This window comes from Medicago sativa, chromosome 2 (assembly GCF_051527215.1).
Source record: "Medicago sativa cultivar Bolivia chromosome 2, Bolivia_mono, whole genome shotgun sequence".
In the NCBI taxonomy this organism is placed as follows: domain Eukaryota; kingdom Viridiplantae; phylum Streptophyta; class Magnoliopsida; order Fabales; family Fabaceae; genus Medicago; species Medicago sativa.
Window position 1 is genome coordinate 57,958,482 of NC_140750.1, and position 23,303 is coordinate 57,981,784.

The window sequence follows — 23,303 nt, forward strand, 5'->3', positions numbered from 1 at the left end:
TACAAATTCAATTTTATATTGTGCTCTCACATTTTGAGTAGCTTTTTCCATGAAGTAGATCTTCTATCATTCACATCACTTGCCCAATCTGCATCTAAATATCCAACAATATTAGTATGACCTTTGTTTCAATAATCAAGATTAGAGAGAAATAGCAAAGTGTTGAAAATGCTGAAAATAGTACTATTTAGAACAGTTTCGGGTTATTAATATGACCAAGTGTTGTGAAGGTAGATGGGTAAAAACGATCCTGCTACATGCCTATACCTCTATCTATATGCTTGTTAGTTATGGCTATTTAATTTGCAATTGGTTCTTAGAATCCAACGTTCTTTTGTTTGAAAGTGGTTGGATAAATGTTGTTTTAGATTTTTAATGTCTTCTTGATCATTACCAGTAATAACAATATCATTTACATATACCACAAGATAAATGACTTTGATCAAATATAAACATTTAAAGAATAGAGAATGATTTGTTTCACTATGAATCATGCCAAACTATTGAATAACCTTGTTGGATTTCCCAAACCAATCTTGAGGTGATTGTTTTTGACCATACAATAATTTTTGTAACTTGCCAACAAGGTCAGACTCCCCCTGAGCAGTAAAGCCTGGTGGTTTCTTCATATAAATCTCCTTTTCTAAGTCACCATTTCTTTTTATGAAATCCTAGAGTGGTGCAAAGGTATCATATATGTAATGGTCTGAAATCTAACTATGTTGGAATTCAAGAGAATCAAGAGAAAATCAAGAGAATCAACTAGATCACCACACAAAACTTACTGAATAATAATAAAACCCTAGGAAGAAAATCAAGAGAATCTATAGTAAGGCAAAGACATTATATTTTGAAAAAAACTTCATAAATAAAATCTAGAACATGGTCTTACCAATGATTACTAATATAGTTGGGACTATAATTAGCTAACTTTTCTCCAAATTGATCTCCTTCCCTAAATCGTGAGAAATATGAAAATGCATATTTGAGAAAATACGTAAACAATTGGCCCAAGGATTATGTATCCTCCAAGAAACTAGAAGAACATTGGAGAAAGCTTCCACAACTAGCCTTGAATTGAATCACATTCTATCCAAACAAAGTTCCAATTTTCATGTTTGTCAATCTAAATTTCCCTCATTGCAGCCACGAGTTCAGCAAACAAAGAAGATTGAATACCAATTTAAGAGCTAAAGCCACCCAACATATCTCCAAAGTGGTTTATAAAATTCCCCCATTAGAAGCAAACCCTGGTTTCCTGCAATATTAAAAGCATTCAAAGCTTGAAGGCATGATATAGTATTAGACATGGATCCCTTTGCAAAACTTCCAACCATATGAACAGAAAACTAAATAGAAGAGCATGTTTGCTGAAAAGAAAATAGTATTAATTGAAAAAATAATGGAGCAAATTGCAATATCCCAAACTTGTCTACTACTCGAACCAAGTAGTCTTCTGCAACAAATCCAACACAGATGTAAAAGTGAGTATCTGGGGAAGCATAGAAGAAGGTCAAGCCCAAATTTTCAAGGTAAATTCATATATAAAGGATAATGAGATGTAAAGTTGATTCATTTGTTCTTCCACAAATACTGCATATGGAAAGAACACATCAGTCACAGTTCCTAAGTTTCTCATGAGTAGGGACTTTAATCTGGAGAAGTTTTCGAACCCAGAAAGATTTAGAAGGAGGGATAAAAGGTTCTAAATCAACTGACTAGCAGCAGCAGTATTAGAAAACACAATTTTCAAAGTGAGATGGAAAATCTCTAAACATGAAATAGAATGGAAGAAAATATGAAATTTGTTTGTGAAAGTTGAGATTTTGATTAGTGGGGATGAAAGTGAACGTGGGAGCGGAAGAATGGACGAACGCTTGACAATTTATTGATGGGGTAGTGGTGGTTTCGCTGCAATTATTAGATACTTATTGGAATTGGTATATCAATGACCATTGAAAATCATCACAAATAAATGCATTGTCAAGAAGAGATGCGAGATAAGAGTGGAAGGGAAAAATTGAAATGAAGTGACAAAAATGAAGGGCAAAATAAGCATAATATGACAAAAAATGGATATTAGAGTTTCTGAGTTTGCATGACTATTCTCCATTTATATATAACTAGATTGGGCACCCTTGCGATGCATGGGAGAAATATTTATAACACATGTATAAAACTTATCGTTATTTCTAATTGATATAAATAAAATTATAGTCACGAATCGAATTTATAATAATGTTTAATAAATTAATCATAAAAACAATATTAAGAATAGGATGCTCATGTGTACCGTAATAACGCAAAAGAAATAATTTTGAATAAAGAGAAGTGGTATAATTTTTTTGAAGAAAAAGGTGGTATCATTATTTGAACATAGTAAGAAAGACCAAGATTGAAGGCGACTTAGTAAGAAAGACCAGGAATTTAAAAGGAATAAAAAAAAGTCCTGGTTGCAGTTGGATTACTATAAAAGATAAAATTCACCTGTTTCTCGCAGGGGATCAATCACACATGAATATTGAAGAGATTAAAGCCATAATACTGACTATAGATAACGGGATGCAGTGGTTGTATTATTATGAACACTGAATTGAAGTTTCTTGGTGTTCCTTCTTAACCACAGTATTTATTAGTACTAACCTTGTAAGTAGAAAGACCAAGAATTCATCTCTTCTTCCTAGTACATGTATGATAACTCGAATTGACTTTTATATTCATTAAGTGTACCAAAGTATACATATATTGGTAATTGCATCCAAATTTCACACATTTAACTTTTTCTTAAACCTATAGAAAATGCTCCTATTTTAAAATCAAGCTTCATTTATGTCATCATGGTAATTTTATGGTTGCTAAGTTGCAGGCTGGCTGATAGATAGTATAATGTGATGATCATATGCAGGCGCCCTTTGTAAAGATGGTCCATGAAGAGACTGGTAACAAACCTTAATAGGCTTCATTTAATAGAAGCTAAGGAGATGATAATATATAATTCCTAAGCTGTTAGGCCCCTGATGCCAGTGCCATACGAAAAATTGATCAGTTTTACCCAAAAGAGTTGTAATGAATCCAAAGTGATGTATAAGATCCAATTGGGCTCAAGGTAATTTCTTTATCTCTCTTTACTCCTTCTGTATATTCTGTGTCATGAATCTTAGACATTTATATTCTGTGTCATGAATCTTGACAACACAGGAAAATACAATTTTGTATTCAACTATTCATATGGAACAGATCAAGATAAAACCTATAAAGACCCTGACACTATAAATAATGTTGTTAAAGTCACGTGTCTTGTAAAAGAGGAATTATAGTGCTGAAAACATAGAAGAATTGTATGCATGTCTCATCTAGGATCAACTCACTTAAGAAAATTGTTGTGTCTTACAAGGGCAGGCACCCACCTTGAAATATCTTGCAAGTATAAGCGAAATATTTTTTCACGAAGCAAAAGAAAGAGTTTTCTTGCTAAATTTCTGATGCGATGTACTGATTCAAAATTAATTCTCGAGCCTTTGTCTGTTTATTTATTCTAATAAAGTTTTGCTGCTTTAAAAAAAAAATTGGTATTGATAGAAAATGAGCAGCTCAAAATAAGAAATCAATATCCTGGACAAGTTATTGTAGAACCCTTGCCAAGAAGGGAACACACGGAATTAATCAAGAATAACTTGTTCAAAATCAAACTGAGGGAAGAGGCAGAGCTAAGCTATGGAGAGCATCCGTTCCATTGTAGATATACTCCTTTTTGTCGCCATCCCTCTCTCACCTCTTTCCCAAGTTAGAAGGCATTGTTGAATTTCCTCTTTCCCTCTCTCCTTGGTCTTCTTGACAGCAATAGTCTGTGGGATTATGCAGAGGCAGAATGGTGCAACCTATAGACAATATCTTGAGGTTAGTCATGACCTGACATACACCAAACATCCACCGTAGGTGATGATAACAGGTCGACAACCCCACACTTGCGCTTAGGGGCTCTGGTGAAGACTGTGCTGGATGATGGAACATCCTCCTACTTCCCTCTTTATCATCTTTTTTAGTCATGGTTATCCGCACTAGTGCGCTGAATAATCTTCCCTTTGCACTGCCCGGTACACGATCCCTTGGCTAATACGTCTCATTACATGTTAATAATTTTTTTATTGATTTTCTTATCTGAAATCTACTGCTGTTATTAGGGATGTAACAGTACATATTTTTCCTTCTGAAAAACAAATTATTATGGTTAAGATGATCTTCTAGGCAATATATTATTGCAAATTTGGTCTAGAGTCACTAACATTTTTCAAATCATCAATTAAAAAGTTTGAGGTCCAAATTAATTTTTACAAAGTCAAACAGCAACTTGCCATTTATATTTTTTTTAAACAGCAACTTGTTATCTTATCTTGCATTGGGAGTTCTCTGATGTCAGCTGATGTTAGCATTTATAAAATGAATTTTGATTTGCATGGTTGATTATACTACCTAGTACTGGTTCAACTGGCTCTTTGTACTTGTTTAATGGAATATAATGGTTGTACAAGAAACTTGGTATGTTACACAAGATAAATTAATAATTGTAACACCCAAGAAGCAAGATCATTGACCATAGGATTAATTAAAGAATTTGCTTACATCACATGCATCCAAGTCTCTGATAATAAAACTAAGAATTAAGGTTGAAGGAACAGGAGCACCTTATGTTAAAGAGAGTTTACAGAAGGATATGACTCTGAGGGATATTTTTTTTAACAGTACAAAAAAGCATGAAACATAGTATATATTTAAAGGTAATTTTATTCCTTGTTTTTTTCTCTGGTATTTTCTATTTTTATTTACAAAATTAGCAATGATTTATCTTTTTAATTATTTATGTGTGTGTAGAGCAATTGTTTGTGATGATCCTTTGTCTCTTGTAATTGTATAGGTTGGTCAATTTCATTCCACAGGAGAAAATATTATCTGTTACTGCTAGTTGTTTGCTCTTGACATACATACTACCTGAAGCTTTAAGGTATTGCTTTTCCATCAAAAAAAAAAAAATTCATTACGTTTTTAGACAGTAGGGTTAAATTAAGAGTAAATACTCATTATAGTCTTGGGGAAAAATGTTGAACCCAATTTAGTCTTGCAGGAAAAGGCCCATAATCACTGACGTGTTTAAATAGAGTATGATATACTTAATTGGCTTAATTAACGGGATGAATAGTATCTATACAAATAATTACAAAATATCAAATTTTGTTTACAACACACCCCCTCAAGCCAGTGACTGGATATTATTTTTTTTGAATGATATATATATATATATATATATATATATATATATATATATATATATATATATAAACGAACGAATAAGGGAAACAAGAGTCCAAAGAGATACAAGAAAAAGAGTACAACCTGTACTCAGGCCGGATAAGCAACAGCCATAATAAGAACCACAAAATAAAACCAAAGTAATTAAACCCTTTGTTAATACAACTATCAACCAATGTCTAAAAGGAATGCAAGTTGTAGTAATCAATTCACTGTCCGAATTCTCTTTGTTGAGATGTTGGTTTATCTCAATATGTTGTCCTGTAATGTGAAGAACATCATGAGCAATACTGATGACTGGTTTATTGTCACAAAACAACTTCATAGGACCCTAACAGTTCATCTTTAAATTTTCTAACACACGTTTCACCCATAATAGCTCACAAATTCCTAGTGTCATAGCTCTAAATTCAGCCTCAGCGCTTGATCGAACAAACAACTACAATTTTCATTTTACTCATCCAAGCAGCAAGGTTTCACACAAGAAGGTACAACAACCTCAAGTAGATCTTCAATCACTCACTAAACCTGCATAATCAACATTAGTGTAAGCCTTCACAGTTAGGCTTCCACCTCTTTTAAACAAGACTCCTTTCCTTGGAGTGACTCTGAGATATTATAGAACACGGTCTACAGCCTGCAAGTGTGCCACCCTCGGTTCATGGATCAATTAGCTCCCCTCACTGATTGCATATGTCTAATTTGACCTATTGTCTGTGAAATAAATTAACTTTCCCATGCATAACGTCACCAACTTCTGCCATTGAAAAGGAAAATGCCAGAGAAAAACCAGCCAAAAAATGGGAACTGCTGTTTAAAAGAAAAGGACTGCCGAACTTCCATTAAACAACATAAAATAAAATATCTAAAATGTAGAATTTAATTTACCAAAACAGACTCACAAGGCCCCAATCTGGAAGGTGGCGTGTGGCTTACACACGCTTGAGATGGAGCTGCAAGTGGGCGTCACACGCCTGGAAGTTGGTGGCGCATGACTTTGCATCTGGTGGCGAATGACAACGAGATTATGGGGATTTGGCAGGATATGGGGAGGCGAGTCTGGTAGTATGGTCACCGGTGTGAAAAATGCAGTATACAGTTGTAACGCCCACTTTGATAGTGTCTAGAATAATCAAAAGTGCGTTAAAACTGATATTGGATACATTAATTTTTACAATACGACATTGCCATCAAGACAAGAATTCAAATAGCCACAACAACAAAAGTCTTATGTTACATTATTCCACATAGTGATTTGTCGTACAAGTCTATATACAACCATTGCAACAACATCTATAATTATACATAGGCATCAACTACTTCAACACCAAATTGAATTCCTTGCAAGCATAATCAATCCAGAACCTTTTCTTTACCTTTACCACATGAAACCTGAGAACCTGAACAAAAAGGAGAGGGATGAGACATAATGCCTCAGTGAGTTCTATCTAACCCTAGCTAGTGATAACGTCGGGGAACACCTATGGTTACCACGTGTCTACAATACAACCTGACGGTTGATTATACGTGTGTGGTCATGTTTGCATAGACGGTAGTGCATGCTAGTTCCGTCTTAGATTTCTTCAAAACTTGTTATAGGCTTAATATCTCTATGTGTGACATCGCGGTTAAGGAACAAGTCTAAGACCGCTATACCAAGATACACTCTAAGTATCAAGGGCTATACATATGTCACATTACTAAGTCGGACGATTAGGGGAAAACCTAAGATCGTCATCAACAAAACTATCCTTAACTATTCTAGTCATAGGCTTGAACGTATCTAACGTCGTTTCATAACCAAAAATAATTAAGTTAGGAGTTAGCGTTGAACAATAACAATATCTGAATTCATTTTACGGAAATCCCCGGGGTGGAGTAAACCCGAGCGGAAACCCTATCTAACCGATGGAAACCTATCTAAGGTAAACCAACGGAACTCCCTAAGTGACGTGTGGGTCCCTTACGGCTAATCCCGTTTCACCTAATGGAAACCTCTTGAGACCAACCTAGTGTGATCGCAAGAGACACGACACTTATGTGTTGTTAAAACATTCTTAGTGAAAAGATATCTAATCGTATCACATTCTATCATACATCGTCTCTATGATGATGTTCTATTCTCGACACACTATGCGGAGTCTCTATGTTTCTTCCCTTAATGAAATATTACTTACCCCTTCACCTTCAAGTGAATCTCTCATAAGCCGTTCTTGATGATTATGCTATGATTGCCATGATTTTTAATTCGAGAATCGTTTCATGTTATGTGCATTGCCAAGATGTCGTTTGGGGTTATAAAGTTGTAAAACGATGAAAGAAGAGCTTTGGGACGCTCCACCGACCCCAAAATGAGCCAACGGCCAAGAAGCATGCTGGCCAAAACAGAGGCCTGCGCTAATAGCGCACCTGGGGCGCAGCTCTTGCTGAACAATTTCGCTATTAGCGAAATTTTCGCTAATAGCGAATTTCTTCGGGTCTGTGGTACCAAATCTGCAATTTTTGACCCAAAACACATCTTAATGGTTCCTGCAATGCACCAAAACATCCAGTAACATACAAAAGCAATAAATAACATATTCCATGGCAATTTTAACGAATAATCATCATGTATTAGCTTTAGGGTACCATAAACCCAACTAGCAAAAATTAGCACAATACATAACTTCCACACTAAGAAAGCTCAAACCAAAGGAAGGTTTTCTATCTAGGAACTCACCTTGCCCAAAAGAAATAAAGTTCAAGTGTTTCAAAGCTCAAACCAAAACCCTAGATAGATAAAGATCAAAAGAGGAAGCTTGCTTCAAGAATCCTTATTTGTTTTCCCATCAAGAACTACTTATTCCTTTCCAAGATCCTGGCCTCAAGGAATTAACACAAAGAGTGAATGGTTTGGAAGAATATTGGGGGCCGAAATTTTAGAGAGGGAAGAGAGCAATGTTGGTGCCAAAACCTGGAGAGAGAAAGCTTAAGAAAGAATGAATATTTTGGGACCTTTTGTCCTTAAATACCCCTAAAGCTCAAATTCTAAATTCGCCCCTAAACTCACACGCACGCATTCTATCGTTAACTGATATTATTCACAACATAAATGAACGGGGTATTACACTCTACCCCCCTTAAAAAATTTCGTCCTCGAAATTTAGATTTTACCTGGAAACAAATGCGGATACTAGTTCAACATCTCTGATTCTAGTTCCCACGTAGCTTCACCATCCGATGAACCTCTCCATACTACCTTTACTATAGGAATCTCTTTGCTTCTGATAGATTTAACATCGCGATCTACTATCCTGTCTAGTTCCGGCTGAAATGTCAAATCTGATTTCAACTCTATAGAATCTAATTCAACTGGTTGGAAAGGATCCGGTATGTACTTCTTCAGTTGGGATACATGAAACACATCGTGTAAACCCGACATAGCTGGAGGTAGAGCTAATTGATAAGCCACTGGCCTGATACGCCTGAGTATCAAAAACGGTCCTACATACCTCGAACACAATTTCTTAGTCTTGAAAGCACCCCTCAAGCCCAATTTGGGAGTATCTTTTAAGAACACATGATCACCTTCACTGAACTCTAAGGGTCTCCGACGCTTATCTGCATAACTCTTTTGACGACTCTGAGTTGTTCTCATCTTTTCCTGAATTGATTTAATTTTCAAAGTTGTCTTTTGAATGATTTCTGGTCCAAGAATACTCTTATCTCCTACTTCAGCCCAACATAAAGGAGTTCTACACTTCCTACCATACAATGCTTCGTAAGGTGCCGTTCCAATACTCGAGTGGTAGCTATTGTTGTAGGAAAAATCTATCAAAGGCAAGTGATTCCAACTTCCACCATCTTCCAAAATGCAAGCACGTAACATATCTTCTAAGGTCTGGATAGTCCTCTATGATTGACCATCAGTCTGTGGGTGATGAGACGTACTCAGCTTCAAGCGAGTCCCTAAAGCTCTTTGAAAAGCCTTCCAGAAATGTGAAGTGAAAATGGGATCTCTATCCGACACAATACTCAATGGAACACCGTGTAACTTAACTATTTCCAAGATAAACAATTCTGCATACTGAGATGTTTTGTAGGTAGACTTAACCGGTAAGAAATGAGCCGACTTGGTTAATCTATCCACAATTACCCAAATTGAGTCATGTCCCTTCTGTATATGGGGTAAGCCTCCCACAAAATCCATAGATATCTGCTCCCACTTCCACTGAGTAATCTCTAATGGTTGTAGCAAACCCGCTGGTCTTTGATGTTCAATCTTAACTTGTTGGCACACGATGCATCTTGCTACAAACTCAGCAATATCTGATTTCATACCAGGCCACCAATAATCTTTCTTCAAATCTTGATACATCTTGGTAGCACCAAGATGAATCGAGAAGCTACTCTTGTGTGCTTCTTCTAAAATCATCCTTTTGAGTTCTGAATCATTCGGAACACAAATTCTTCCTTCGAACATGACCGCTCCATCCGAAGCCATAGAAAATTTTGGATGACCAATTCTGTTGCGTAACTCAACATCTGTTTCCTGTGCTTGTACAATTCTCGACCGCAAATCACAAGAGATTTCTAACTTGTGTAACCATATACCATCAACATCCTCTGTGGCCTCAAGGTTAAGGTCTCGGACCTTCTCGTACAACTTACAAGCATGCATCATAACTTCAGCTTGGACTAAGGCCTTGCGACTCAATGCATCCGCTACAACATTGGCTTTTCCTGGATGATATTTCAAATCAAAATCGAAGTCTTTTAGGTACTCCATCCAACGCCTCTGTCTCATATTCAGATCTCTCTGATCGAACAAGTACTTCAAGCTTTTGTGATCACTAAACAACTCAAATTGTGCTCCATACAAATGATGTCTCCAAATCTTCAAAACAAAAACTATGGCTGCCAATTCTAGATCATGGGTGGGATAGTTTTCTTCATGTGTCTTGAGCTGTCTGGATGCATAAGCTACCACATTGTTTTCTTGCATAAGTACTCCTCCAAGTCCTTTAGACGATGCATCACAAAACACAATATATTTCTTCTCCGGGTCTGGAATGGTCAAGACTGGTGCTTGGGTTAACTTCTTCTTCAGAGTCTTGAAACTCTTCTCACATTCTTCATCCCACACAAAAGGTACATCTTTCCTTGTGAGTCGGGTTAAAGGTAAAGCGATCTGGGAAAACTTCATAATAAAACGGCGATAATAACCAGCTAGTCCCAAAAAGCTTTGAACTTCCGACACATTCTTTGGTCTAGTCCAATTCAGAACGGCCTCTACTTTCGACTGATCAACTGCTACACCTCCCTGAGAAATGACATGACCCAGAAATTTAACTTCTGACAGCCAAAACTCACATTTATTGAACTTTGCATACAATTGCTTCTCTCGAAGAATGTCCAACACTATCCTCAAATGTTGAGCATGTTCCTGCGGGTTCTTGGAATAAACCAAAATGTCATCACTGAAAATAATGACAAATTGATCTAGATATGGCTGAAAAATCCGATTCATATAGTCCATGAAAACTACTGGAGCATTAGTCACACCGAATGGCATAACTAAAAATTCATAGTGCCCGTAACGTGTTCTGAAAGCCGTCTTGGACACATCTGAAGACTTGATACGAATCTGATGGTAACCCGATCTGAGATCAATTTTCGAGAACACTGATGCCCTCTTGAGTTGATCTAACAAGTCATCAATCCTTGGTAAATGATACTTATTCTTGATAGTCACCTTATTCAGCTGGCGATAATCAATACACAATCTCATGCTGCCATCCTTCTTCTTAACTAACAATACAGGTGCACCCCAAGGAGACACACTAGGCCTGATGAAATGCTTCTGAATAAGCTCTTCTAGTTGGGTTTTCAATTCTTTGAGTTCTAGGGTAGACATTCTATAAGGTGCTACTGACACTGGCTCCGCTCCCGGAATCAAATCAATCGAAAACTCAATTTCTCTTTCAGGGGGTAAACTTGTGATATCTGCCGAAAAAACATCTAAATATTCACTGACAATTGGAATATCGCTGGGGCTTAAATCTGTTTCTGGAGTCACAGTGAGCATGACATAAAATCCCTTATCTTGAGCACAGATAAACTGAGCCATCTGATAAGTATGCTTAAGTAGTTCTGACAGGGCCACACCTTCCACCGTGTTACTGGTAGGCATGTAAATACTTTTCTCTGCGCACCCTATATACACATGATTCGCTGACAGCCAATCCATACCCAAAATCACATCAAGTTGCTTCATCGGAAGACATACTAAATCTATATAATATGTCTTGCTAGACACGGTGATAGGACAATTCTCACATACATAATTAGCTACAATTCCTCCATCGGTGGCCGTAGTCACCATCATAGGGGGATTTAGTAATGAAACAGATAATTGAAGAGTTTCCACACATTGAAAAGAAATGAAGGAACATGATGCACCATAATCAAACAAAACTCTAATGGAATTCTGTCCAAGAAAACACATACCGCCGATCAAATCTTCATTTTCCTGAGCCTTCTTTCCATCTAGTGAGTACACCCTGCCTTTAGTCATTGTAGTGCTTGCACCTTTGCCTTTGTCTCCTCTATTTGGACAATTTGACATGTAATGTCCTGTCTGGCCACAAGCATAACAAGAGTTGTCACCCAGCTTACATTCCCCTGTATGAGCTTTTCCACATTTCTTACAAGTTGGATAAGATCTGAATGAACCCGACTGTTTCCCCCTCTGGGGAGACACCTTTGGCTTCAACTTCTCATGATGTCTGCCAGCAAAGTTACCTCTTCTTCTATCAAAAGCAGTGGTACCTTCTTTAACAGCTCTGTCAAAACCTCTTTCAGCTTCCAGGCTATTATGTACCATTTCATCAAAGTTTGTTAACCTCTGTTGACTGACCACCGCATACAGTTTGCCTCTCAAAGCATGCTTAAATTGATTAACTTTCCACATTTCATTACCCGCATACTCATTGTGAGTCGAGTAATGTGATAATTCTTCGAACTTTCTGGTAAAATCTGTCACAGACATGTTACCCTGTTTCAAGTGAAGAAATTCATGTTCTTTCCTGACCTTGAATGTCAAAGGGAGATACTTCTCTTTCATTACTTGTTTGAAATTCTCCCAGTTCAACACTATTCCATTAGCCACCATCCTACGCCGAGCAGTTTCCCACCAATCCTGTGCTGCACCTCGGAATTGATTAGTTGCAAAGATCACCTTATCTTCCTCGGTACAGTTAGCCATAAGGAAAATCTTTTCCATATGCTTAATCCACCTCTTGGCCTCTGGCGGTTCACCGCGACCATCAAACTCTGGAGTATGGTTCTGATTGTACTCTCGGAAAGCTGGATTCCTCACAACTGGAGGTGGTGGATGCTGTTGGTGCACTCCTGGACCTTGTTGCATGAATGCAGCCCACTATTGCTGGGACTGAGCGTTCTGCTAGATCTGCTGTTGCATTATTTGCATCATCTGTTGATTCTGTTGCATCATCTGTGCCCACATCTGAGCACCAGGATTCACATTCTCCTCATCATTCTGATTAACTCTTGGCCGGCCTCATCCTCTTCGTGCTCCGGACATTTTCGCTCTAACTGTCATATTTAAGTCAAAGTGATCAATTTTTACCAAATATAACAATGAGGACAATATCCTCAACTCAAAAGAACGACTACTTGGATTGTAATATTAATGACCCAAGGCACGATCTGAATCGACCTGCTCTGATACCAAATTGTAACGCCCACTTTGATAGTGTCTAGAATAATCAAAAGTGCGTTAAAACTGATATTGGATACATTAATTTTTACAATACGACATTGTCATCAAGACAAGAATTCAAACAGCCACAACAACCAAAGTCTTATGTTACATTATTCCACATAGTGATTTGTCGTACAAGTCTATATACAACCATTACAACAACATCTATAATTATACATAGGCATCAACTACTTCAACACCAAATTGAATTCCTTGCAAGCATAATCAATCCAGAACCTTTTCTTTACCTTTACCACGTGAAACCTGAGAACCTGAACAAAAAGGAGAGGGATGAGACATAATGCCTCAGTGAGTTCTATCTAATCCTAGCTAGTGATAACCTCGGGGAACACCTATGGTTACCACGTGTCTACAATACAACCTGACGGTTGATTATACGTGTGTGGTCATGTTTGCATAGACGGTAGTGCATGCTAGTTCCGTCTTGGATTTCTTCAAAACTTGTTATAGGCTTAATATCTCTATGTGTGACATCGCGGTTAAGGAACAAGTCTAAGACCGCTATACCAAGATACACTCTAAGTATCGAGGGCTATACATATGTCACATTACTAAGTCGGATGATTAGGGGAAAACCTAAGATCGTCATCAACAAAACTATCCTTAACTATCCTAGTCATAGGCTTGAACGTATCTAACGTCGTTTCATAACCAAAAATAATGAAGTTAGGAGTTAGCGTTGAACAATAACAATATCTGAATTCATTTTACGGAAATCCCCGGGGTGGATTAAACCCGAGCGCAAACCCTATCTAACCGATGGAAACCTATCTAAGGTAAACCAACGGAACTCCCTAAGTGACGTGTGGGTCCCTTACGGCTAATCCCGTTTCACCTAATGGAAACCTCTTGAGACCAACCTAGTGTGATCGCAAGAGACACGACACTTATGTGTTGTTAAAACATTCTTAGTGAAAAGATATCTAATCGTATCACATTCTATCATACATCGTCTCTATGATGATGTTCTATTCTCGACACACTATGCCGAGTCTCTATGTTTCTTCCCTTAATGAAATATTACTTACCCCTTCACCTTCAAGTGAATCTCTCATAAGCCGTTCTTGATGATTATGCTATGATTGCCATGATTTTTAATTCAAGAATCGTTTCGTGTTATGTGCATTGCCTAGATGTCGTTTTGGGGTTACAAAGTTGTAAAACGATGAAAGAAGAGCTTCGGGACGCACCACCGACCCCAGAATGAGCCAACAGCCAAGAAGCATGCTGGCCAAAACAGAGGCCTGCGCTAATAGCACACCTGGGACGCAGCTCTTGCTGAAGAATTTCGCTATTAGCGAAATTTTCGCTAATAGCGAATTTCTTCGGGTCTGTGGTACCAAATCTGCAATTTTTAACCCAAAACACATCTTAATGGTTCCTGCAATGCAACAAAACATCCAGTAACATAGAAAAGCAATAAATAACATATTCCATGGCAATTTTAATGAATAATCATCATGAATTAGCTTTAGGGTACCATAAACACAACTAGCAAAAATTAGCACAATTCATAACTTCCACACTAAGAAAGCTCAAACCAAAGGAAGGTTTTCTATCTAGGAACTCACCTTGCCCAAAAGAAATAAAGTTCAAGTGTTTCAAAGCTCAAACCAAAACCCTAGATAGATAAAGATCAAAAGAGGAAGCTTGCTTCAAGAATCCTTAGTTGTTTTCCCATCAAGAACTACTTATTCCTTTCCAAGATCCTGGCCTCAAGGAATTAACACAAAGAGTGAATGGTTTGGAAGAGGATTGGGGGCCGAAATTTTAGAGAGGGAAGAGAGCAATGTTGGTGCCAAAACCTGGAGAGAGAAAGCTTAAGAAAGAATGAATATTTTGGGACCTTTTGTCCTTAAATACCCCTAAAGCTCAAATTCCAAATTCGCCCCTAAACTCATACGCGCGCATTCTATCGTTAACTGATATTATTCACAACATAAATAAACGGGGTATTACGACAGTGGTCAAGCACACTTAAACAGTAACAGATATAGTGTGTACGGTAATGAGTTATGAATATGAACTAGATGAATCCAAAGACCCTCCGAAATCCTTGCGCCATTGTTCTAAACTCAGCCTATCTGCTGCTTTTGGCAACTACTCTTTGCGTCTTACTTCTCCATTGGACCAAGTTTTCCTAATCTGTATCAGTAAACATACTCACATTGTTATCACTGTTTTTTTTCATAGAATAGGCCTTTTCCAGGGATAGCCTTCAAATATCTCAAAATTTCTCGGACATCCTCAAGGTGTTCTTCATTAAAAGATAGCCTTTTCTAGGGATGGCCTTTTTATAGGGATGGCCTTTTCCAGCAAACAGAGAAGGCAATATTAAAGTCACATGCGTGCCAAGTAAATTAATTTTCTAACCAACCTCGACTATATTCTTGTGTCAACAGATGTGTCCCTTTTTTTCCTCCAAAGTCACACGCGATCTTGCAGGTCTTGGTCGAGTTCGTACCTAAGTAGAATAAAAAATTGGTAGGCACGGGAAGGATTCGGTGATAACTCATAAGCTCGAGACATAGGTCAAGTTTTACCACCCTCAAGAAGTATTTGAATTTAAATTAAAATCTAATAGTATCAAGGCTAATAATGATTAAATATTTCAACACAGTGGTTGATATTTTGGATTTATTTTATCGTGTATTTATTATTAGTGATAATTATATTTTTGTAAGTTAGTATAATTTGATAATGCAGTTTAATTTAGAAATTAAGTTAAACTTTTATTTCTGGTGACTAAACTCTTAGTTTATAAATCCGATAAGAAACTATATTTTGATTTCAATTGATAAATTTCTAAAATTTAAAAGATAATATAAATTTGAAGTGAATATTAATATTTTTATTTCAATGACATGGACTCTGATCTACCTATTCCTAAAGTTTATAATTGCAAGTAAGTTTAATTTATATAAGAAATGTTGTAATATCCAGTAATCCCAAAAAATAGTTGAGACCAATTCAAGGCTATCTTCAAGTTTCTTATTCATTGATTGAATTTCTTGTTTTGTTTCTCAACTGACAGCTAGCAAAGGAGTGGCCATGGATGTTATTATTCCAGTTGCTGCTAAATTTGCTGAGTATATGTTTGTACCTATTGGTCGTCAATTTGGTTACATACTCTACTACAAGGGCAACCTTGAAAAGATGAGAACCGAGATCAAAAAGCTGGAAGGGTCAAGAGATAGCCTGCAACACACCGTTGATGAGGCTAGAAGAAACGGACAAGAGATTGAAAATATTGTGCAGAATTGGCTGAATAAAGTGGACAACACTCTGGCTAAGGCTAAGAAACTTATTGAGTCTGAAGGCCATGCAAAAGCTCGGTGTTCTATGAGACACTGTCCTAATCTGTGTACAAGGCATCAACTAAGCAGGAAGAATAAAAAGATGTCACAAGAGATTTCTCAAGTCCTAGCAGAAGGAAAATTTGACAATTTTATTTACCGTTTGGCTTCTCAAGTGGCAGTCAAACCATTTAGTAGAGGTTATGAGGCCCTGGATTCCAGCACATCAATGTTGAGTGAGATTATGCTGGCATTGAATAATCCTAACATCTTCATTATTGGGGTGTATGGGATGGCTGGAGTGGGAAAGACAACACTAGTGAAAGAGTTACTTTGGCAAGCTGAGAATGATGGGTCATATAGTGCTGTAGTAATGGCTACTATAAGTGGGTCTCCAGATGTTGAAAATATTCAAGGCCAAATTTCTGATGCCTTGGATTTGAAATTTAACAAGGAGACCAAAGAAGGGAGAGCAAGACAATTACGCGAAAGGATAACCAAGGAGAAGAATATTATCGTTATTTTGGATGATATATGGGGTAAACTTGATTTGGAAGAAGTGGGGATTCCTTTTGGTGATGACCACAAAGGATGCAAGTTGGTGGTGACATCCAGAGATCTTAATGTGTTGAGCTGTGAGATGGGCACTCAGAAAGAATTTAGACTTGAAGTTTTACATGAGGATGATAGTTGGAAATTGTTTGAGAAAATGGCAGGTGATGTTGTTCAAGAATTCAATATAAAGCCCATTGCAGTAAAAGTGGTCAAATGTTGTGCTGGTTTGCCTCTTTTGATAGTTACAGTAGCAAAGGCTTTGAGGAGAAAGGAGGTCTCTGCTTGGAAGGATGCCTTAAATGAATTAGAGAGATTTGATCAAGAAGGACTGCATAAGAAAGTTTACTCTGCACTGGAATTGAGTTATAATTGTTTAGAGAGTGAGGAACTGAAGTTGCTATTCTTATTCATTGGTTCCTTTGGACTAGATTACATCTACACTGGATCAATGTTTTTATATTATTTGGGGTTGGGCTTATTTAGACACTATCACACATTGACAGATGCAAGAATCAGATTCTATAAATTAATAAACGACCTCAAGGCCTCTTCGTTGTTACTTGAGTCTGAAATTGATCGGGTTAGACTTCACGATGTTGTAAGAGACGTGGCTAAATCAATTGCATCTAAGACTCGGCCAACCTATGGGGTGAAAAGATACACCGAAGTAAAACAATGGCCAGAGATGGATCAACTTAAAAAATGCCATCAGATCATCATTCCTTGGTCATATATTTACAAGCTTCCTGAAAAGCTGGAGTGCCCAGAGCTAAAGCTACTGCTACTTCATAATATAGATGATTTTTTGAAAGTCCCTGATGACTTCTTCTCGGGGATGAGAGAGCTAAAGGTCATTAATTTATATGGAATGATGCTTACCCCTTCTCCACCACCATCTCTTTATCTCTTGACAAAACTTCAAACATTGGTACTTTCTGGATGTGTGTTAGAAGACATATCAATTGTTGCAGAGTTGAGAAGTTTAGAGATTCTCAGGCTTGAAAGATCTGATATTAAAGAGCTCCCAAAAGAAATAGGACAACTAACTAATCTTCGAATGCTGAATTTAGCCAATTGCTCCAGACTAAGACTCATTCCTGCAAATCTTATTTCAAGCTTAACACGCTTGGAAGAGTTGTATATGGGGAATTGCTTTATTCAATGGGATGTCAGTGGAAGCCAAAATGCAAGTCTAGAAGAGCTAAGGAATTTGTTTAATCTGACTACATTAGACATAATGATTCAAGATACTTCAGTTTTGCCAAGGGACTTGCAGGTTTTTGAAAAGCTTGAAAGATACAACATATTTGTTGGTGATAGGTGGAAATGGTCTTTGGAATGGTCTGGGGGTGCTTCTGAATCTTCAAGAATACTTAAGCTCATGGACAGTAGGAATTCAAGCATTCTTTTGGATCCTGGGTTGAACTTCTTATTAAATTCAGCTGAAGACATGTGCATTGCCAAAATACATTGTGTTAGAAATTTCCTTTATGAACTGAACCGGGAAGGTTTTCTGCAGTTAAAGCATTTGTGCATTCAAGACAGTACTGAATTGAAGTACATCATTAAATCAATGGGGTGGGTTCATGCTTATCCTGCTTTACCTAACTTAGAAACTTTGGTTCTTCAAAATCTAATTAATCTGGAGGAAATATGCCATGGCCCACTTCCAATTCCATCTTTTTCCAAATTAAAATCTTTTGAAGTCAAAGGCTGTGATAAGTTGAAGAATCTGGTATGCTATTCCCTTGTTCGAAATCTTCCTCATCTTATCCAAATAAAAGTATCTGACTGCAAAATGATTACAGAAATCATTGTTGAGCAACCATCTGAGACTGATAAAGAAATTGACAATATTATGTTCCCCAAGTTGCGTTCTCTTGAACTTGAGTATTTACCCAGTCTCATTAGTCTCTGTGCTGTACCATTGATGGCTGATAAGGGTCGCAAAAAGTGTGGGGAAAATTATGATGATAAAAAGTGCATGCCTGTGGCACTAATTGATCGGAAGGTAATAACATTATTTAATGCCTTCTACTTTGCTAGTTGTCTTTTTAAGCTAAGGTGATGTTTCCGAACTTTTTATAAACCTGATGCATAAATTTGAATGTGTTTACACATTTCGTTTCCTATTTTAATTTATGACTGACACTCCTAACACTCATGTGTGTTATGTTTGGATTGTTTACTGATTTGTTGCCATTGTTTGGATTATATAAAATAGAGTGGAAAAGAATAAAACATAACATCATCTATATCACATGATACTTCTAATGCCTCTATTTTCCATATATAAATGAGGGGGTAGGAGTCACTCTAATGCATAGTATTATAGATGTTACCATTCTTATCAATTGTCCGTAACGGTATTTTTGTTTCATCAAATCCAATATTTTTATGTTCTATTTTGTACCTCATTAGATATATATATATATATATATATATATATATATATATATATATATATATATATATTCATCATGAACTGTCTCATCATCTCACTTATTCTTGGTCTTTTTCTCAACATAAGTTCATATGTCAAGTAAGATCTGCATGATAATCCTTTTTGTTAATAGGTTGGGATGCCCCACCTTGAACTCTTGAAGCTGTCTAATATCAACTCAAGGAAATTGTGGGATGACTACCTTCCAGGTCATTCATTCATTCAAAACATGAAGAGTTTCACAATTGACAAATGTGGTAGCATAGTGTATGCATTCTCATCCTCAGTGGCTAGAGAACTTGTAAACCTGCAGTATCTTGAGATTAGTAATTGCCAAATGTTGGAGGACATATTTGTCTCAAATGGAAAGTTTGGTAGTCTCCCTTCATCTCATAAACCATTCTCTAATGATGAGGTGAGCACTGTCTCCAACTCTGTAACTATTAACTATTGTTTGATTTTCTTATAGTTCTGCTACTTGTGCAACTAAATAAATCTTGAAGATCTAAGTATATTACCGATTGTAGATTCTATTTCCAAACTTGGAGACTTTGGTAATATCCCACATGGAACACTTGAAGTCAGTATGGCACGATCAACTAGCTCCAAATTCATTCCGCAAACTGAAGCAGTTGAAAATTAAATACTGCAATAAATTGTCAAATGTATTTCCATCTTACGTGCTTCATAAATTACAGAATTTGGAGACACTGACTGTAAGTGATTGTCCTGCCTTGGAAGTTGTATTTGAAATGAAAGGTCTAAAAGTAGATGGTGGTAGACAAACGAGGCTGGAAATGCAATTGGGAACCCTCACTTTGAAACATTTACCGATACTGAAACACATATGGAGTGGGAATCCTAATGAAAGCTTCATGTTTCAAAACATCTTCCTATTGAAAGTTACTGAATGCAAAGGCCTTAGTCATGTTTTCCCCCTCTCTGTGGCTAAAGATCTTCTTCATCTCCAGGAGCTTTATATAGAAGAATGTGGCATAGAGACTATTGTAGAACAAGATGAAACAGTTGACACTGTTCCAATACTTAATTTCCCAGAATTAACATCTTTGAGTTTTCGTGATTTGACACAACTTCGAAGCTTCTACCATGGATTACATACCTTAAATTGTCCTGTCGTAAAAGATGTGGATGTGCTTCATTGTGACAAGCTTGAACTATTCACACCAAGGTCTCTTAATTGCCAAGACAATTTCCAAGTTGATACACTACCCCTTCTCTCAATTGAAAAGGTACAATCTCAAATCTCAATACCCTGCCCACAAATGGCAAACTGCTTTATACACATATTTAGTTGCGGCTATTCATAAAAAATGTCTTTTTGAACGGTGTCTTGCCACATGTTCTTTTCTCAATAAAAAAGAAATCAAACTGCATGTTTTAGATTCATTCCATGTTTACGTGTGCATAAAAGTTACATGATTAGGTCTGGTAAATGGTGAGCATTATTCTTTTATTTACATAGCTATTAGCTTGAATCTAATTAATTGTGTTTCATAGGTTGTGCCCAACACAAGGGAGCTTATTCTAAACAGCAAGGATGTCGCCATGTTATGCAATGGTCAGCATAACAATGGGACAATCTACACGGTAAAAGCTCTTCGCCTACGATGTTTTCATAATGAGTCTGACAAATTTCCATCAGGTTTCCTCCAAAGGTTTATCAATCTCAAAAACCTTAAGGTAACATGTAGTTCCTTCACAAAGATTTTCAGTGGATGTGTTTCCCGCGGACATTCTGAAACAACTATGAAGTTGAGAAGTTTAGTGCTCGTTAACTTACACAACCTCAAGTTTATTTGTGAAGAGAAATTTGAGGTGCAACCAGTTCTTCAAAATATTGAAAAATTGGTTGTAAATAGATGTCCTAGACTCAATAATATAGTTCCATCCTCAGTGCTGTTTGAGAATTTACAACAGTTAGAGGTAGGCAATTGTGCTGGATTGGAAAATATTGTGAAATCATCAACAGCTATCAGTTTACTAAAACTCAAAAAATTATGCATAGATGGTTGTGAAAAGATAGAAGAAATAGTTGCAAGTGATGATGAGAATGATGCTTCTGAGCTAGCTTTTATGAAATTGGAGTATTTGCGTCTGAGTAATTTACCAAGGCTAAGAAGTTTTTGCAAGGGAAGACATGGCCTAAAATTTCCGCTTCTGCAGAAGTTATTCGTAGTAGATTGTCCAATGATGGAAACTTTCTCACACGGAGTGTTAAACGCACCAAAGCTCAGAGCAGTAAATGTAAAGGAACAAGATGACTGGCATTGGAACGGTGACCTTAATACCACAATAAGAAAATATGTAGCTAAAATGGTAATAAATACAAATTGATTATCTCCAATCATAATTCAAATGTTATGGCTAGCATTCTTGAATTGTTAATGCTTTTTCTTGTTTCTGAATATCTAGAACTCTAAGGATGATTGAATTTGTACGCAACATTCAAATGAATGCTCAAGTAGATCGTTCTTCGCAACCACGTGGTAGGTTATTCAGAATCATCTTATTGACCTTTTTGTTCCTTCTTTATCATGTTAAAAAAAAATAAAAAATATTGTGTTAGTTTCATTGCCATTACATTATATTTAATTTTTGCTGTCATTTTAACAACAGTTCTCTTTTTCTATTTCCTATAGGGAAAATCCACATGTATTGGGTGCGAGGCTAATTTCTAATGGCACAAAGTAGTCTAATGACTTTTCTATGATAATGACTTCTGTCTCTTGTATTCTATTATTAGCAAAACTTTTCGCTCCTAAACTTCTTCCCTCAGTTAATGCTCGATTCTGTGTGTGTATGTGATTAATTGTTAATTCTTGATATTAAATTGGTGGGATAGAAATGCACGTTTCTTCAAAAGTTTTGTGCATGTTGGTCATTGGTTGGGCAGTCTGGTGCTCTAAAGCTCCCGCATACGTAGGTTCGGAAAGGGGTCCCACCGTTTGTTTTATTTTATGCATGTTGGTGGTCATTGGTATTTAAGTTTTTTTACTAAAACTTTCTATTGTCATTAAAGTAAATTTTTAGGGGAAGCACAAATGCTTTTTTAGAAGCTTTTTAGAAAGGAAAGTGAAAATGATTTCTCTTGGTTGGTTGTGAGGTTTCTCTCAATTCCATAAGAAAGTTTTCAGATAATCTTATAAAGGTAGCAAATCTCTCTTGTTTGTGAAATGAGTTGTGTTATTTGCACACATAATTTGACATCAAATTATATGGTTACACATTTCAAATATTTGGTTAATCATGTTAAATGAGTAGTTAATGAGTATAACAATGTGTCGGTTGCAATTCATTAACCATCGATAGAACGTAGTTAAGAGTTGTGAAGAATGCAGAATGATGTATAAGTTCTTTACTAATTTATTTCTCTTTACTCCTTCCTTATCAGATCAGAATAGATAATCTTAGACACTTCACTGGAATTGACCATCGATTTATATTGTGTTATGAATCTTGGCAACAAAGGAAAAATAAAACTTGTATTCATATGGAAAAGATCAAGAGAAAAAAAACTATAAAGACTGGACACTCTATGAATGATGTTGTTCACGAAGTAAAAGAGTTTTTGTGCTAAGGTTCAAAAGTTCTGATGCGATGTTCTGATATGAAACCAATTGGTACAATAGAAAACCACCTATTCAAGCAATAATTCAGATTTATTATGAAGCTTAATTCTGACTTGTCTCCTACATGTCAAACGTGAGCTTTTGAGTTGTCACTTGGGCAAAAATTCCATTTTGTATTCTCTTAATTTAATTTCATGTAACAATTTAGCCTTTTTTTTTTTTTCTTTTTATGGCATCTCGATCTTCAAATCTAGTATTTCATCAATGTTTGATATGAATATTAGATTTGAAGTTTGAAAATACATATATGCAAATGGACCAAAAAAGCA

At 36.5% G+C, this 23,303-nt stretch overlaps 2 protein-coding genes across 2 annotated transcripts; one reads left to right on the forward strand and one right to left on the reverse strand.

Moving 5' to 3' along the window:
• Nucleotides 1–8,476: 8,476 nt before the first annotated feature.
• Nucleotides 8,477–12,712, reverse strand: LOC146949261 (uncharacterized). Its single transcript, XM_085748504.1, has 3 exons — nucleotides 10,350–12,712; nucleotides 9,983–10,028; nucleotides 8,477–9,196 (listed from the first exon to the last, which is right to left on the reverse strand). The coding sequence occupies exons 1-3, from the start codon at nucleotides 12,710–12,712 to the stop codon at nucleotides 8,477–8,479; spliced, it is 3,129 nt and encodes a 1,042-aa protein (XP_085604630.1).
• Nucleotides 12,713–16,033: 3,321 nt separating this feature from the next.
• LOC146949262 (putative disease resistance protein At4g27220) lies at nucleotides 16,034–22,267 on the forward strand. The gene is made up of 6 exons (XM_085745348.1): nucleotides 16,034–18,952; nucleotides 19,518–19,799; nucleotides 19,912–20,634; nucleotides 20,903–21,721; nucleotides 21,818–21,891; nucleotides 22,045–22,267. Exons 1-5 carry the CDS (start codon nucleotides 16,142–16,144, stop codon nucleotides 21,833–21,835), a joined length of 4,653 nt encoding a protein of 1,550 aa, XP_085601474.1. The 5' UTR covers nucleotides 16,034–16,141; the 3' UTR covers nucleotides 21,836–21,891; nucleotides 22,045–22,267.
• The last annotated feature ends 1,036 nt before the right edge of the window (nucleotides 22,268–23,303 follow it).

Bases quoted from the DNA above. Each gene is read 5' to 3' on its own strand.
- LOC146949261 (XM_085748504.1), bottom strand. From the start codon at position 12,712: ATGCAACAAGGTCCAGGAGTGCACCAACAGCATCCACCACCTCCAGTT. The intron at 10,029-10,349 runs CCCGGAGAAGAA...GAAATATCATCC, and splicing joins CCAGTCTTGACCATTCCAGA to AGGAAAAGCCAATGTTGTAG. The intron at 9,197-9,982 runs GTCCAAGCTGAA...GGTCAATCATAG, and splicing joins CATTGAGTCGCAAGGCCTTA to AGGACTATCCAGACCTTAGA.
- LOC146949262 (XM_085745348.1), top strand. From the start codon at position 16,142: ATGGATGTTATTATTCCAGTTGCTGCTAAATTTGCTGAGTATATGTTT. The intron at 18,953-19,517 runs GTAATAACATTA...TTTTGTTAATAG, and splicing joins TGGCACTAATTGATCGGAAG to GTTGGGATGCCCCACCTTGA. The intron at 20,635-20,902 runs GTACAATCTCAA...TGTGTTTCATAG, and splicing joins CCCTTCTCTCAATTGAAAAG to GTTGTGCCCAACACAAGGGA.